The 17508-nt window shown below is 51.1% G+C and overlaps 1 protein-coding gene across 2 annotated transcripts in view; it reads right to left on the reverse strand.

Moving 5' to 3' along the window:
- CRTAC1 (cartilage acidic protein 1) overlaps positions 1 to 17508 on the reverse strand; it is a 166078-nt gene that overhangs the window by 43308 nt on the left and 105262 nt on the right. For both annotated transcript variants that reach the window (XM_017880349.1, XM_017880357.1), the window contains exons 4-5: positions 15083 to 15219; positions 8804 to 8960 (exon numbers count right to left, since the gene is read on the reverse strand). In XM_017880349.1, coding sequence (XP_017735838.1) covers positions 8804 to 8960; positions 15083 to 15219 — 294 coding nt within the window. The remainder of the gene's footprint in view (positions 1 to 8803; positions 8961 to 15082; positions 15220 to 17508) is intronic.

Raw genomic sequence — 17508 nt, forward strand, 5'->3', positions numbered from 1 at the left:
GTTAAACAATTACGTCCATTGATAGTGAAGGAGTTGAATGGATTACGGAGCATCCATATGACAAACCATTCTGCAGTAAAAAGACTGCATAGATCCATATGGATTGACTTGGAGGAGTGCCTGTGATATATGGTTGAAAGAATCAGCAGTTCACCAAGTAATGGTATTGTGTGATCTTGCTTTTATTTTTTAAAATAGGAAAATACATGCTAGTTCTGAATACACATGTTTGTGCAGACTTATTCAGTTTGGAGAAAAGCGGGAAAGGCCACACCCCAAGCTGTGAACACTGGCTACCTTCCTTGATGGGGTAGGATTTGGGGAGGGAAAGAGAAACGATAGTTGGCCTTTTTTCTTTGAATGTCTTTGTAGCGTTTGACTTGTTGCAACAAGAACTGCTTCTGTAGTTTGAAAGGAAGAAATCCAATAAAGTATATATGTTTTTTAAAAAGGAAAGACATCAAGCCAGCTCCACATTGGGGTTTGAAGTCTCTAAGATCAAATTTGAGCTATCCATGTCAAGAAGTCTAACCTTAATACGTCCTGAACAAACCACCCCCACCCAGTGGGTTTCAAATGAAGGCTCTCTGCTTGCCAGGCCCCACCTGCAGCTCCCAGGAACACAAATCTGCCCTGAGAAAGCCTCCCTGAGCCACGCCCCCAAACACTGGAAATACTGTGCAGAAAATGGCTTGACTAGGATCAAGACATGGATTCTAGCCCCAGCCTGGCTTCTAACAAGCTCTGTGACCCTGGGAAATTTACATTACCCTTGAGCCTCAGTTTCCTCATTTGTAAAATGGGGGAGAGTCCGACCTGCCTTTTCTACTTTGGGGTTTTGAGAGGATGAAATGAGGTAAGATACACCTGTCAGAATGACCATTATCAAAAATATGAAAGATGACATGTGTTGGCAAGGGTGTAGAGAAAAGGGTACCTTTGTATACTGTTGGTGGGAATGTAAATGAGTACAGACATTATAAAAAACAGTATAAGGCTCCTTAAAAATTAAAAATAGAACTACCATATGATCCAGCAATCCCACTACTGGGTATATATATCCAAAGGAAATGAAATCAGTGTGTTAAAGAGATATCTGCACTCCGAGGTTCACTGCAGCATTATTCACAATAGCCAAGATACGGAATGAAGATATGAAGTGTCCATCAATGGATGAATGAAAAAGAAAACGTGATATATATACGTAATAGTACTACTCAGCTTTAAAGGAGAAAATCCTGTCATTTGTGACAACGTGGATGAACCTGGAGGACATTATGCTAAGTGAAATAAGCCAGGCACAGAGAAGCAAATACCACATGATCTCACTTATACGTGGAATCTAAAAAAGTTGAACTCATAGAAGCAGAGAGTAGAATAGTGTTTACTAGGGGTGGGGTAGGGGTGTTGGAGAAATGTTGGTCAAAGGATACAACATTTCAGTTTAACAGGAGGAATAAGTACAAGGGATCCATTGTACAACATGGTGACTTTAGTTAATAAGAATGCACTATATACTTGAACTTGCTAAGAGAGTAGATTTTAAGGGTTGCCACCACATTACAAAAGTATGTGAGGTAATGCATATGTTGATTAGCTCGATTTGGCCATTCCACAATGTCTACATTATTTCGAAACCTCATGTTGTACGATGAGCTGTATGAAGGGCTCTGTGGACGCTGCAGCAGCTTGCTGCTTAGAGCCAGGTCTGAGAAGCAGTTGCAGGAGTGTCACCTGGGAGCTTGCTAGAATTGCAGAATCTCAGGCCCCTAATGGAATCAGAACTTGCATTCTAACAAGACCCCTGGGTGGTTTATGTGCGCATTAAAGTTTGAAAATACTGCTTTAAAGGGTTGTTTACTATAATAAAAAGAGTTATCAGAGCACTCCAGAAGAACTTGATTTAAAAAAAAAATAAAGCTCAAGCAGACCTATGTAAAGAAAGGCCAGGCCTCCCTCACCCCCACCTGCCTCTGGATGGGGCAAAGTTTTCCCCAAAGTGACCATGCTTATTTGAGACAGGGATTCTCTTGGTCTCTAGGTGCCTCCCATCCTCTGAGATATGCCCCCAGGAGAAATCATGGGGCCTTTTTTGCCTATGCAAATGGAGCCTGCCCCTCAGAGCTGGCATTTGGGGCCAGGGAGATGGGGTGGGGCGATGGCTTTGCCACTCTTATTGCGCTCATAGTTAACACATTCTGGGCTGGATGCCTCCCAGATAATCTCATTAGCTGCCAAAGAGAGCCCAAGCCACATGAAAATGAAGCCACTGAATTCACACTGCTCCTCTGGAATGTCCTCCAAGACACAGCATGCACTCTTCATGATGGGAGCTATGGAGTGGCTTGGGTGGCTTCCAGAGGCCTGTCCTAAAGCTAGCAAGAAAGGATGTGGGGTCACAACCTGGGCACCACCTCTGTCCATTAAAAGAGGTGCCACTAAGTTGTTGCTGGCAGCTGTCCCTGCCCTGGTCTTACCAGCTTCTGTGAGAATCCCTTGGCCCTGCCCGGGCCCCTGGAAATTCCAGGTGGGACTCAGGGACTTGCCTCCACACAGCTCCATCCTTCTTCCTCCGCTTCCACATCCTCCAATTTCCTCTCTGCCTCTGGCTCCCAAGCTGTGACACATTCCCTTCATTTTCTACAAAGCAGGTTATTTCCCTTTTGGACAAATTTCTAAATCTTTCTAATTAACTAATTGGGTTGGGTTGAAGCCTTGTACCATTTGTAACCTGTAATTACTAGAAAATTGCCATGGTAACCACACTACTAATTAGCCACAATTTATTGCCATGGCAACCGGACCATAACAGAGATGTTACCCACACCTCCTTCTCGGCAAGTTGGCTGCATAGTTGGGGAGCAGGTGAGTCAACAGTCAGGAAGCTGGCCTCCTGGGCGCCAGTCCCAGCAGCTTTAACGATGGGGGCCCAACTGGGGGCTGAGGTGGGGCAGCCAGATACCTGCACCCCTCACTGATGCCACAGGGAGATGACTCCCAGGTCGACAAGCAAATCTTCAAACCAATAGAATCCACCCATCATTATGTAGGCTGCCATGCCTACGCCCTACCAGGCCAATGTCAAAGGCTAATTGTTCAGTAAATGTCTTCTACCAGGACTTTCCCCTCCTCTCTTCTCTCCTTTGTCACACCCTCCCTCTCCTCCATCTCTCAAGGTTTAGCACACACCAAATTTGGTCACCCAGGGGGCTGTTAGGAACATCTTTATTTAGCTTTGGAGAATGATGTTCTAACAGGGAATTAACTCCACCTTGCATCAATTAATTCTTTTATAATTTGAGGCCAGCGCATTCTCTTGGGGCTGGAGAGGCAGCACTGGTGGTGGGAGACACCACAGGACCGGGGGTCAGAAAGTCCAAATTTGAGCTGTGTGACCTTGAGCTCATCACTGAACCTCCCTGGGCTTCTGTTTTCTCAGCTAGAACATAAGAGTGGTAACAATAAGGGCTCCTTCTTGGGGTTGTCATAAATATTAAGTGAGCTGGTCTTTGGAAGGTGCCTTGGAAAATGTCAGGTGCCACATAGTCATTAGCTGGGACTATTTACCACCTGCTGGGTGAATAATATCCCTTTATTTTTCCCAGCACTTTCAAGCTTCAAAGGCCTCCTTGTTCGGCTGTTGGGGTGTGAGTGCTCCTCCCTGCCCGTCCCTGCTGAAGGCTTCTGCTCACTCTGCCCGCCAGGCTGGGTAGGGGGTGGGGTTAGAGGGAAAAATGCCCCTTTGAGGTCCCCATTTCCTCCAGCCACATTCTGGCACTCTGATGATCTGTTCATTGGGCCCAACCCCGATAGGGCAGCCTTGGTTGTCCTCAAGAACCATCCCTCTACCTCTGAGCCCTGGCACGCTGGCAATGCAGACCAAAGTACAAGTCAGCTGCGGGCAATCCATCTCTCAGACTGCATCTGGGCCAGCCCTCAGGGACTGGGGGGTGAGACAGGGAAAGGTGGTGAGGAGGGGGTGTGTGCATGCCGCTGAACTTCTCCAAGCTGTGGGTCTGAGGACCCAGGGATGAGGCAGCACACGGATTCACGGTGCTAAGGTAAAGCCTCTTGGTTCCTGCCTGGCCTCTGCGCCTCCCCTCCTGCAGGATCACAGGAAGCATGCTCTCCAGGCCTCAGTTTCCTTCCTGTAAAGTGGGTGGGAATTGAGAAGATCTCCAAGACTGCTACTAGCTTACTTTGCAATGAATGAATCCTCCAGGGTGGACACAGTATAAGCGTGTTGGGGGCCGATCCCTGTGCCCATCTAGTCCTGCACCCTCTGCATCAGCGGAGACTCTGAGGTGAACCTCCTCAGCCAGGGAACTTGGCCATCTGCTGAATAGAACCTTAACAGAAACATGTTTCTGGTGGATGCCATGATTCGCAGGCTGCCAAGAGCATCCAAGACATTGTAAATGAGTAGGGCAGAGATGCTGGAAACGTGGTGCAGGAATGGGCAGAGTGTGTGCGTGTGCGTGTGTGTGTGCACATGCTGCAGAATGGGGTGTGAGGATCAAGTACGGGATGGTAACAGGGTCTCTCATCCTAAATTTCCTGAAAACTTATAAGACAAGATAACTGTGTAGGTGCTGGTGTTGCCACTCCCAAGCCTTCTGGGAGCCTTCAGAAGCTGCGCAGGACTTGACTATTCTGTGTGGTGGGTATTAGACAGGGACACACCCACCCTCATCCTTCCTGCCCTGTGTCTGCAGAATGTTAAGGCAAGGAGTGGGGCAGCAGGACAGGCCCCATCATTTGCTTCCTCTCGACAGAGGAGGGATTTGCACTGGCAAAGCCTGGGGGTGTAGCCTGGGGGTATAACCTGGAGTGGCTAGCCACAGGCTTGACATTTCTTTAAAATCTCCTGTGTTAGCTGAGAAAATGCACACAAAATTACATTTCAATTCTGTAACATATCTGTGTTTGTTTTAAAAGAAACATAATGTTCCCCCTGATACTCATCAAATGCATCTGACACCCCTATAAAATAGTCTCTGTGTGTCCTGGGCTTTGAGTACCCCTAGCAGGCCCATGCTGCACTCCCTGGGGGTCCTGGGCCCTGGCTTGGGAGCCTATCACTCCAGCCCTGCCTGGTCGTTGGCTGTCAGATCTGGCTTCACTCCCGATGAAAGGCCAGTGCCCGCCTGGGAAGCTAGGAGGCCCCTTGGCCCCCACTCTGTGGCCCCTGGTTGAGCTCGCTGGTGAGGATCTGCCAGAAGGCCTCAGCTGGGCTTTAGGCACTCCGTCTCCTTCAATAATGACTTCCTATAAATCAGGTCTGCCCTCCGCTTTGTTCCACACCGCTCCCAGCCAACAGCAAAACTCCCCACCCGACATCATAAATCCACCTTCATTTTCTTTCTGAATTTCGTTTAAGGCTTCTTTAATCACCACCTTGCAGCCTGGACAGATGCTGCCTCAAAGGGTGAGGCCAAAATGTAGAGTTCCTGGGGAGGAGGCAAGGCCTGCGGGAGGCCAGGCAGGTGGGAAGGAGAGCAGAGAGATGAACTCCAGGGGGGATGGGGATGAATATCCCACTGGCCATGCCCAGGACTGGAGGTTTGGGGGGACACACAGAGAATGTTTCCCAGGCAGGGGCTGGGCCTGCTTCTCTGGGGCACCCCCCTGTGCCTTGCACAGTGCTCCCTGTACCCAGGAGATGCCCAGCAGAGGGCCCTGGTATCGCTCTGGCAGAGCCTCAGAGCAGGAGGTATTGGTATTTGCTATACTCCGTAGGCACCATCCGTGTGCCAAGCCATGTGCCAGCCATGTCCCATGTGCGCCTCCTTTCATTCTCACAACAGTCCTATTTTGAAGGTGAGAAAACTGAGGCTGGGAGAATAGTGTGCCCACTACTGCCTGGGCTGTAATGCATGGGGTAGGCTGAACCTGCACCTGTGGCCTGGCTCCAAACCCCGTCCCCTCACCTGCTAGCTCAATGCCCTCAGAGAAGCTGAGGGGCATGCCCAAGGTCACTGGGGCCTGGACCGTAGAGGCAGTGCAGGACTCCTGCCTCCCACCTTTCCCTCCTCTGGTTCCATCTGGTTCCATGCCAGGGCCTTGGCCATGGCCAGAACCCAATTTTCAGGATTCCCAGGCAGGGCAGCTACCGGCACTGTCTTGGCTTCAAGAGGCCTCAAGCAGCTGGGGAAGTTGGGGACCAGGGGATGGGAGAGTGGTCTTGCTGCCCCAGTTTCTCTCCCAATCTCTCGCTCGGCCACCCTCCCGGGGCTCTCGAGTCCCCCGAGAGCCGGCATACTGGCCACTAGATGGCACTGTGACCCAGCAGAGCAGCTGCAGCCACGGGAGTGGATGTCTAGAGAGGAGGCCTCCCCTCCCCCTCCCGCAGTGCCGAGGGCCGGTGCCTGGGTAGCACCTTTGCCCGGCCTGCCCCGGGGTGGCTGGACCTCCCCCGCTGCCCTGAACACTCAGCCAGGCAGCTGCTTCAGCCACAACCACCTGGGTGGGGCTGCCTCAAGTCCGGGTGCCAGCCTGGGGCTGTCTTCCCAGTGGGTGTGGGCCTCCCCTCACAGCCCCTTCCATCTTGCAGGATGGCAGGATTCTCAAGCTGGAGGTCAGCAGGCTGTGGCAGTTTAGGCATCAGGAGGAGATGGGCTCTAAGTGCTAGCTCTCTACAAACCTCCTGTGTGACCTTGGGTGAGTCTCTTCTCCCTGGATCTCGCTCTATTCTTTGTAAAATGGGAGGTTCTCCCAGCTGTCTAGCAGGCAGGTGCTGTGTGGCTTGGCTCCAGGGACCTCCCAGCTCCCTGAGTGCACATCTGGATGTGGCCTGCCCCTTCCGCCTGCTTCCCTCCCGGCTTCTCAGGACCCCTGGCACTGGAGTGGTGCTGAGCGCTGGCCACGCGCCCAGAGCCTCAGCCATCAGGCCGGGCTCAGCATGGCGGCCCTTACATTTGGGGTCCATTCCTGGGGCTCGGGGGTGGGGGGAACTCTGGGCTGGTTTTCCAGCCAGATGTCCATGTATCATTAGCTGAGTGACAAGGGGGCTGCAGGGTAGTGTTGGGGGGCTTGGCGGGCAGGGAAAGGGTGGGCTGGAGAAGGCGGGCCGACAGAATAGTAACTTGGTGGGCCAAATAGGTTCTTGTCAGCCAAATGGCTTTTGGAAGTCTGCAGAGCTGCTCGAACGTGTCCTCTGGGCACGCCAGCTGCCCCAGCCTCCCTCCGCACCGAAGCTGCTGCTTCTTCCTTGAACCGCCTGTCCTTGCAGCCCAGCCGGCACAGTTGGCTGGTGCTTCCATCCCCACCGTGCTCCTCAGCTGCCTCCTCTGGGTCTCCTCCTTCCCCCTCCTCGGTTCTGTGCCAGCCCAGTCAGCGTGGACAATGCCCCCTTCGTGCTGAAACCCAGCCGCAACCTCCAAATTCTTTTATTCTGCGTCTGGCCTGCTCTCCCAGTCCTTGCCTCCCTTCCACCTTGTCATTTTCAAGTGCTTCATCCCCCCAGTGCACCCCCTTCCCTTGCAAGATCAAGGCACTTAATTGCCAAGCCAGCCCAGTGCACAGAACTGGGAACTATTCAGAAAAATTGACTGTACAAATCTAGGCTGAAGTGCCTGCATGTTTATTTCTTTTCCGGGGGAAACATGGTTTATTACTGACACAGCCTTTCCATGGTACCTTCACGCGCGGAGCTCTCAGGCACTTAGATGGGGCTTGAGCTGTGCTATTTTATTGTCTAGTCATTTGTTCCCAGAAACTTTGTCAGACAGGTCAACATTAATCTCCTCCTTTCACCAGGGTGAAAGGTGGTTAGAGAAAGGCATCGTAAACTCAGGAGAGGCAGTGACAACCCTTTCTGGGCAGGAAAGGGTTGCCACCACCCAGGTGTCTGGAGGCAAGGGGGTGCCCCAAAGGACCCCTCAACCATCCTTCCAGCCTCAGGATTCAGACTGAGGAAGGCTGCCACTTTGGAAGCCTCTGCCGCACACTTTGGGATGGATATGTCGGGAAGGCTGACCAACAAGAGGATCTCTCTGTCCCAAGTGCAGGTCAGGTGTGAGTGTGGCTTAAGTTCACATGACAAGTTGTTGTGTACAGCTCTGGCTTCCTGATTTTTGGTACCCAAAACAGGAACTGGATTGCTCTGCCATCAGCAGTCTATTGGCAGATTATCAGAGTTTAGTCAGCAGCCGTGCTGGAATTAGAAAAACAGCCTTCCCTAGAAAGATCTCCCTGTCAGAGACTCTGACAATAGGTCCCCCATCCAGAAAGATGAGGGGGGAGCGTGCCTTCAAAAAAAAGTGCTGGAGAGGTTTTGGAACAAGAACACAATTCTTTGAGCTCAGTTATCCGAGACGGGACCCAGCTGAAGCCTAGGGATTTAGCACTCAATTCCTGGTTGCTTATGTGTAAGTAAATAATTTCATCTGTGATTTGGCAATAAAGAATGCTTTAAATCTCGGTTTTTGTGATTTGCCAGTTTTCTCCTACAGAACCTGCTCACCCATCATTGAGGTTACCAGAGGGAGTGGGGCAAGAGGTTCCAGGGAGAGAATGATGTTGTGATGATGTGATTCTCATATCCATTTTCCAGCAAGCCAGATGCCCCCTCTTGGGTACCCTGAAACTCATACCTGCCAGATATCTCACCAATGCTTGGAGAGGCAGTGTGGGAGAAGCCTTCTGTGGGTGGCAGGATGGCATAGAGCCTTTATTTCCCCTCCCCAGGGACATAAGGTCACCCTTTTCTTGTGGTCTCTGATGAATTAGACTCAGCCTTGCAGGGCCCTGGACCCCAGCCCCAGCCCCTCCAGCACACCGCCTCCCACATCACTCTGCGTACCTGTATATTTGCTGACCCCAGCCTCAGCAGCCACATCTCTGAGCGCCAGAATGCCCCGGGAGAGGTCACTGGCCTCAGGGTCCATTTCAATGAGGGCATCAGGGCCCACATTACCGTAGGCGTAATTGGCAATGTAGATAGAGTAGCGTCCAGAGCCCTGAGGAAGAAGGGAAGGAAGCGGTGAGCAGGCCCACCTTGGCTCATCCCAGAAACCGCCCCCTCCCCACCCCAGGTAGGACCATAGCTCTTTCACAGGGTTGGGTTCTTCTCCCCAGGTCTGTTGCGAATGGCCTTGTAGGCCGTGCATGGCGCACTTCCAGAGGGGCTTTTCACAAAGGCTGCCATGTGAATGACACTCCCGGGAGTCGTACAACAAAGCAGCCTGCTTCTCCTTCCATCCTGTTCCAGAAGAACACATCCCTCCCTCTCCCCCACAACCACCTTTTTATAGACAATTTTCTAATGTGCCTCCCTCCAGCTGAGCTCTCTCCAGCTGCCAGCCAGGGTAGCTGCTCAATAAATATTTGCTGATTGATTGATCTACCAATTCCCATTATTCTCAGTCTCTCTCTCTCCCATTCAAGCTCACTCCAGCCAAGATGACAAGCAAATTCCTGAGCCATCTCCCTCCCCCTGTTCCCACCCCGCGCTTCTTCATTCCCCTGTTTTGGTAGCACAAGAGGCACAGATTTGCAGGGGTCCTACTTCCCTCTTCCATTCCCTTATTTCCCCCGTTCCAGGAAGAAAGATTGTATCACTTCCATCTTTACAACACTGTCTCAAAGATTCGCTTTTCCCTTTGCATCCAGGAGCAGCCTTGGGCACCAGCTCCTCTGTGCAAGAGTCATTCTCTTCACTAGTCCAAAACACCGCTGATGAAAGACTCTTCTCTTCTGCCTGTTGTTATAATGGTGCTATTTCTTCAATGGATGACTTCTTCCCAAGAGATCCACACACTTTCTAAATCAGTTTTCTGGCTTTTCTCTCATCCTTTGCATCACTTCCCTCTAATTAATTAGACAGTAAATATTTCTTAAGCTCCAACGATGTGCCAAGTGCTGTGTTATAAACGTACTTAAGACAAAATCTCTGACCGTAGGTTGCTTATAGTCTAGTTTGAAAGACAAGCCATAAACCTAAAAGGACCTAAGAGAAACTGTTGAGCTCACGGCAACAAGACTGGTGGTCCCCTTTCCTTGCTTCGATTTCTCATCCATTGGCACCATGAGCACAATTCTTGTTCCACCGAACTGGTCAGCGACTTTATATCTTTGTGGGTTTTTTGGTGTGTGTGTGTGTGTTTTTTTGTTTGTTTGGGTCTCGCTCTGTTGCCACAGCTGAAGTGCAGTGGTGTGATCTCAGCTTACTGCGGCCTCCACCTCCCAGGTTCAAGCGATTGTCTTGCTTTAGCCTCCCAAGTAGCTGGGATTACAGGCATGCACCACCACTCCTGGCTAATTTTTGTATTTTTTAGTAGAGACGGGGTTTCACCATATTGGTGAGGCTGATCTTGAACTCCTAACCTCAAGTGAACCACCCCCCTGGGCCTCCCAAAGTGCTGGAATTACAGGGGTAAGCCACCGTGCTTGGCCAGTCTTTGAAGGGATCATTTTCTTTGGGGAAGCTGATGAAGAGCCACACGAGTCTGTCTAACTGGTGGGTGAGACCAAGGAGGGAGCTTAGAGTTTCCTTTTAGAGTCTCCTGGGTGACACAGATGTATCAACAATGAGACAAGCATATGGCAGAGAGCACGGACAGGATTTCCTGTGTACCCAGAAGAGGAGCTCCTAACCCAGGGGAAGGGCACCTAACCATGGGAAGTTCCAAAAAGCTTTCCTTAAAGGAGTCTCAGTCAGGTGAATTGGAGGGAAAAGAACCTTCCAAGTAGAGATGAGAAAGAGAAGGATGTATGTAGAGAAACTACAGCAGTTAGTTCAGCAGCCTCGACTAGGCTCAAGTGATCCTCCTACTCCAGCCTCCCAAGTAGCTGGGACTACAGGTATGCACCACCACACCCAGCTAATTTTTTTTTGTTTGTTTGTTGTAGAGACAGAGTCTCCCTATGTTGTTGAGGCTGGTCTTGAACTCCTGGTGTCTGGAATATAAAATGTTGCTGGAATATAAAATGCAAGGCAGAGAGTGTCAAGGGGTGAAGCTGGAGAAGGTGGTAAATTTGTTCCCTACAGATTGCTCTACTCCTTCTCTTTTGGTTATCTGAGTCTTTATGCTGCTACTCAGAAATCTGTGCTTTACAAATCTTGCTACTCAAAGTGGTCCCTACACCAGTGGCATTGGTGACCTCTGGGATCATGTTTGAAGTGTAGACCCTCAGCAAACCGCCCGCCCCCTGCAAGACCCACTGAATCAGAATCTGCATTGTAGCAAGACTGCCATGGGATTCCTGTGCAAAATTGAGTTTGAGATGCACCGCTTTACAGTACAGCCTATTTTTTTTTTTTTTTTTAGACAGGGTCTCCCTTTGTCACTCAGGCTCACTGCAGCCTCGACTAGGCTCAAGTGATCCTCCTACTCCAGCCTCCCAAGTAGCTGGGACTACAGGTATGCACCACCACACCCAGCTAATTTTTGTTTGTTTGTTTGTTGTAGAGACAGAGTCTCCCTATGTTGTTGAGGCTGGTCTTGAACTCCTGGTGTCTCAATCTATCCTCCTGATTTGGATGCCCAAAGTGCTGGTTAAGGGTTTGAGCCACCACACCTGGCCTAACAAGGTTTCTTGATTAGGGGAGAACTTTGAGAAGTTCTCAGCCATCCGAGGCTGTGCAGAATGACTGGATGAAGAGTGAATGACGGGGCCAAAGAGGAAAGTGCGCCATCACAAACTGTTCCCAACCCTACCAGCTGGCAGCAGTCTCATCAACAAATGAGCAATAAGTTCAATGGACTGAAATTCACTCTGCCAGAAATTAGGATATTTACAAAATTCAGTTATGCCTAGTTCCTTACTTTGATTTATCAGGGGGATAAACTGACAAACACAGATGTGTTACGGTTGTAGAATATTGCAGAAATTCACATGTGAACTTGACCACGGTAATTCTGGGAGGGTGAGATGATTCCAAGGGAAGGAAGATGTTTCTGCAGCTTTGGGGCCAGTGCAGTGGTTCCCACACTTTAGCCTACATCAGAATCACCATCACCTGGGGGGCTCGTTAAAAAAACAACAGATTTTTTTTTTTTTTCTTTGGACCGGAGTCTCACCTCTGTGCCCAGAGTGGAGTAGCAGTGGCCGGATCAGCTCACTGCAAGCTCCCCTCCCGGGTTCCGAGGATTTTGGACGCCATCACGTCTCCTGCCCAGCCTCTGAGCTAGCGGGACTAACAGGCGTGCCACCAATGTTGGTAGTTTTTTGTATTTTTTAGTAGAGAAAGGGGGTTTACCTGTTACCAGGATGGCTCAGATCTCCTGAATATCATGAGCCTGTCTCGGCCTCCAAAGTGCTGGGATTCAGGCTGAGCCACCACGCGCCCAGGCCCAGATTTTTTTTTTTTTTTTTTTTTTTTTTTTTTTTAACATCTGGCCCCATCCCCTGAGTTTCTGACCAACAGGTCTGGGGTGAGCCATGAGAATCTGCATTTCTAACAAGTTCCCAGATGATGCTGACACTGCTGGTCTGGGAACCACACTTTGAGAACCCTGATCCAGGGCCATTAGCCTGGGTCCTAGTCTAGGGCCTGCCCCTAACTGCTCGTCTTTGGGTAAATCCCTGGCTGCCTCCAGGCTGCATCTCCTCAGATGTTAAATGGGGATCATATTCCCCCCGCTTCCTGGCAGGGTTGTTGAGAAGATTAAATGAGACAACGTATGTGAAAAGTCTTTGAAAAGATAAAAATGCTATATAAACATGAGGCATAATCATTATTGATCAGAGGACGTTCTTGTAAGAGATCGGTTTTGAGCTGGATCCAGAAAGGTGGGTGAGTGATGAGGCAGCTGGAGAGAAAGGACAAGTGGATGTTCCGGGTTTGGAGCAGAGAACGAGTGAGGGGTGGAAGGGGAGAGGGGAGAGAACAGCACGTGGCAGAGTGGGGGCGGGGCTGAGGCATTTATGGAGCAAAAGGTCTCATACTTGAGCATGCATCAGAGTCACCTGCAGGGCTAGCTGAACCCCAGATTGCTGGCCCCACCCCTGGAGTTTCTGATTCAGTCTGTCTGGAGGGTGGAGTGGGGCAGGGCCTGAGAATGTGCATTTCTAGCAATGCTGCTGCCGCTGGCCCAGAGGCTACACTGAGAACCACTGACCAGGTAGCTAGATTAAAAGGCCCTGCCCCAGGTAGAGGCTATGGGGCTAAGGAAGGATGACTAGGGTGAGTGCTGTAATAAAGTTAGAAACTTGTGTCTGCTATCATTTCACCCAGGGGCAGGGCGGCTGAGGGTTAAAAGGCATCTTCATTTTCAGGCAGGTAAGGTTCAATTCCTGGCTTTGCCTGTTGCTTCATGTGTGATCAAGGTCAAGTTGCCTAATTTCTCAAAGCCTGAGTTTCCATATCTGTCAAATGGGATAGTGATGGCATCTACCTTGTTGGTGTCTTATGAGGACTCAGTAGGACGAGGGAGGTAAAGCGTGCAGCACAAGGCGTGGCATTTCCCTAGTGTAAGAGGTGTTGGCAGTTACTGCTGTCCTTGCTCTTGTGTTTTCCTGCACGGTGCTGCATTGCCCTCTCTCAACTTCCAGGCTGCCCTTGGCCTCTCTCCATTCCTCCCCTGGCAGTCCTCAGGCCCCAGGGATGGCCGAGGTGGTGGCTGGACTCAGAAAGCAACCCTCCTCTGCTGGCAGATTGACTGTAGGGCTTCTTTCTAGTTCTCTGAGGCCTGGGAGACTGAAGTCAGGGGCTGAGCAGAGTGTGAGCAAGCTTCTGGACTCCTGCCTCCTGTGCTGCCGTGCCAGGCCATTTTTTTTTTTTTTTTTTTTTGCATTTCACATAGTGCTTTTGTCCTGTGGTTAAATGCGTGGGTGTGCGGATGACCTTGTTAGGACAGAGTGCATCTCTTTGTGATTAACCTGCATGCCTCTCCCTCCAGTTCTCTGAGAAGTTGCCCACGTTAGCTGAGTGTCAAAAGCCTTGGTCCTGAACGGGTGAGATGGGAAACCAGGAGGAGGCTGGGAAGAGGCCCCTAACCATGACCAAGTCTGGCACCCCCCAGCTCCACCCCACACTCTGGGGCTGTTCACAGAGCTGCCTCCCCGTCCCCTCCCACCAGGCAGGAGTCCAGGTGGCACAGATTCAGGTCAGGCTAAATGTGGCTTCACAGCCCAGCTTGGCTTCTCTTCCCAGCACCAGCTTGTTAAGAAATAAATATGTATACCTGGCACCTGCCTTCTCCCAAGGCCTGGAGGCCCCTGCTGTAAAGATTCACACTGAATCCCCAATCCCCTTGGTGCCATCTCAATTCCAAAGCGAGCCAAGCCTCTTGCCCCTGCCCCCAGAGTGAGGGCCATAGACACTCCTGTGGCAGCCGGGCAGCAGCTGGGCCCCTGATTTAGTGATGACTGTTTACAAAGCCAAGGAGGTGGGCGGCAGGGGAGCAGGTGACAGGAGGTATAAATCACCTTTGCAGCAAGCTGCTGGCTCTGGCGAGGCCTGCTGGGACCCAAGCCTGGGTGGGCGGCTGCCCCCTCCCTGGGCAGATGGCTGCAGGGGCTCATGCCCCTTCCCACAACGTCTTTCCTTCCCGTCCAGTTTGGGTGGGGCACCTCTGTGTAGGGTGCACTTGCAGGGCACGAAAATGTTGGAGGAGCTATTGATGAACTAAAGTACTTGTATATTGAGGCAACCCTCCCCTCACCTACCTAGGAACCCCTCCATTGGGCCTTCATTTATTCCGTAAATATTTACGAAGGGCCCCACGGCTCAGTGCCTGGCACACAGGAGGCACTTAGTAAATGTTAGTTGAGTGAATGAATGCAGGCAGGATTTACAGCTAGAAGAGGTGGATTCATGTCCTAGCCACACCTCATCTGCTTTGGGCTCCCACGCAAGTCACTGCTCCAAGCTAGGCTTCCATCCCCACCAGTGTCCCGAGGACACAATGATCCCTTGGCTGGCTTCCTCACTGGTTTCTGGGAGGGCTGCATGTGAGACAGGATGTGAAAGGTACAAAGCAATGCATTCTGCAAGTCTTAGTTGTTGGTATTTAGCACCCAATCTATCCAAGACACCGTGGGAGCTGCCACTCTGTCAGGGGACGTCTACACAGTGGCTCCTCTCCTGGCTGTCACATGGCTTCTCCCCAGGCCCCCCATGCACCCCTGCACTCACCTTTCTGTCCACACAGGCCACAGAACGTCCGGCAAAGAGGCTGGCCACCCCACGGGCCACGTTGACCTCATCACTCAGAATGTCTTCCCACCGGTTATTGCGGAACTTGAACAACTTGTCGGTGTATGTGGCCACCCCTGGAGAGAGGAGGAAAGGGAGGGCTGGTGGACAGTGGATCAGGGTCTTGGTTATGATCTCTGGGTATGTCTCATGGCACCTGCCACAAGGTTCTTGGGACCGGAGGAGGATGGGTCATCTGCGGCAAGGAAGACCTCAAGCAGGTGAGACTCCTCTGTGTTTGGGGAGCACTCAGATGTTTCCACTTGAGGGAAGAGACTCTGAGCCTCATGAAGATGGCTGGCCCAGGCCTCAGGAACTAGGGAAGAAGTGCCACTGCTGCAGTGTGACTGAGATGACTCTTAGCAGCTGGATTTCGTGCCCTGCCCCGTTCTCCTGCAACAGCAGCAAGGAGCTCCTGGGACTGTAATACCGTAACATCCAAACTCAACCCAGGATGGCTTTTTTTCCAGGCGCTGTCCCTACATTCTCTACTGGATCGCAGGACCTACCTGATTTGGGTATCAGAAGAAATGGTTCTGGTTCATGAGTAGGTCTCAGTCCTCCCTGAGGAAGGGGCTGGAAGTTGAGCTCTGACAGCATGAGAAGTGAGGGGTTGTTCTGCCTGGGGTGTGATGAGTTTGGGCAGCCCTGGGAGGCCCCTGGTCCCAGGACTGTAGAGCCCCAGAAGGCAGTGGTTTTCACCTCTTTTGGATTACTGGCCCCTTTGAGAACTGGAGGGAGGTGAAGGACCTTCAGCTGAGGGAGTTGCAGGTTTGCACCACATAATATGCCATACGTCATTTCAGGTCTGTGGCCCTCTGGAGCTCGTTCGTGACTAAGAAGCCTTGTTCTGGGGAAGTGGGAATAACTGCTGGTGGCTGAGGCCTCAAGCCCATTCAAGTGACCACTTGAAAGGCAGAGCTGTCTCCTCCACCATCACCCTTAGTTAATTTCTTGTTAATGCAAGACCCAGAGTGTTCATAGTTTGGGGGGGGGCCTCGTTCTATCTCCTGGGCTGGACAGGAAACACAGGGAGAGGAGCAGCTGAAGGAATCGGGGAAGGTGAGCTTGAGGAAGAGTGGACCTGGGGACAGAACCCTGAACTTGACTGTCTGGACCACGGAAAAGGCAGCAGGCTTAGACTGAGGAGAGCCAGCATGGCACAGGGGCACCCGGGCCAAGAGCTCAGGTGATGAAAATGATCTGGAGCCCCAGTTCTGGTGAGTTGGTTCTGCTTGGATTCTACTTCTAGGCTCTAGACTTGAGGCATGCTGCCCAGTATCTCTGAGCCTCGGTTTTCCTATTTGGGAGTGGGGATGATAGTAGTTACAGAAAGTTTACTGTGAGGAATAATGGGATGATGCACACTAAAGGTTTGGGATAGTCTCCCCACAAAAGTGGTAGCTATTTTTCGACAGAAATGATTTTTCTCATATTATAGATGAACTACGTTCCAAGGTTCTTTAGAGACATCAGCCCTGCACTGCAGGGGTTCGATGAAAACCAGTGATTCTGTGAGTGGGTGTGTGTGAGGGTGGGAAGTGTGTGAGTGTGAGTATGAGCGAGAGTGAGCATTGTGAGAGTGAATTGTGTGTGTGGATGTGTGAATGAGTGAGAATGTGTAGGAGTAAGAGCCAGCGTGAGTGACAGTAAGAGTGTGTGAGTGGGCTGGGCACGGTGGCTCATACCAGTAATCCCAGTACTGTGGGAGGCCGAGGAGGATAGATCACTTGAGCCCAGGAGTACTAGACCAGTCAGGCAACATAGCAAGACCCCATCTCTACAAACCACCCCCCTAAAAAATTAGCCAGGTGTGGTGGCACATGCCTGTAGTCCCAGCTACTCAGGAGGCTGAAGCAGGAGGATCACCTGAGCCCAGGAGGTCGAGGCTGCAGTGAGCTGCGACTGCGCCACTGCACTCCAGCCTGGGTGACAGAACAATACCCTGTCTCAAAAAAAAAAAAAAAAAAAAATTGGTACGAGTTTGTGACAGCAAGTGTGTGAGAAAAAGAGTGAGCATGAGAATGAGTGTGTAGGTGTGAGAGTGAGACAATGGCTGAGCATGAGTGTGTGTCAGCATGAGTGGGTGTGTGAGGATGTGTGGTGAGTACACAAGAGTAAGAGTGTGTCAGAGAATAAGAGTGGGCAAGGATGAGTGAGTGTGAGAGAGTGGGCATGAGTGAGTTGAGAATGTGGGCATGAGTGACAGTGAGTGTGGGCATGAGTCAGAGTGAGCGTAAGAGTGGGGATGAGTGAGAGTGAGTGTGGGGGGTGAGAGTGAGTGTGGGGGAGTGAGTGAGAGTGAGTGTGGGGGGATGAGTGAGAGTGAGTGTGAGGGGGGTGAGTGAGCATGAGAAGGGAGCGAG

Source organism: Rhinopithecus bieti, unplaced genomic scaffold (assembly GCF_001698545.2).
Source record: "Rhinopithecus bieti isolate Rb0 unplaced genomic scaffold, ASM169854v2 scaffold_425, whole genome shotgun sequence".
Classification (NCBI taxonomy): Eukaryota; Metazoa; Chordata; class Mammalia; order Primates; family Cercopithecidae; genus Rhinopithecus; species Rhinopithecus bieti.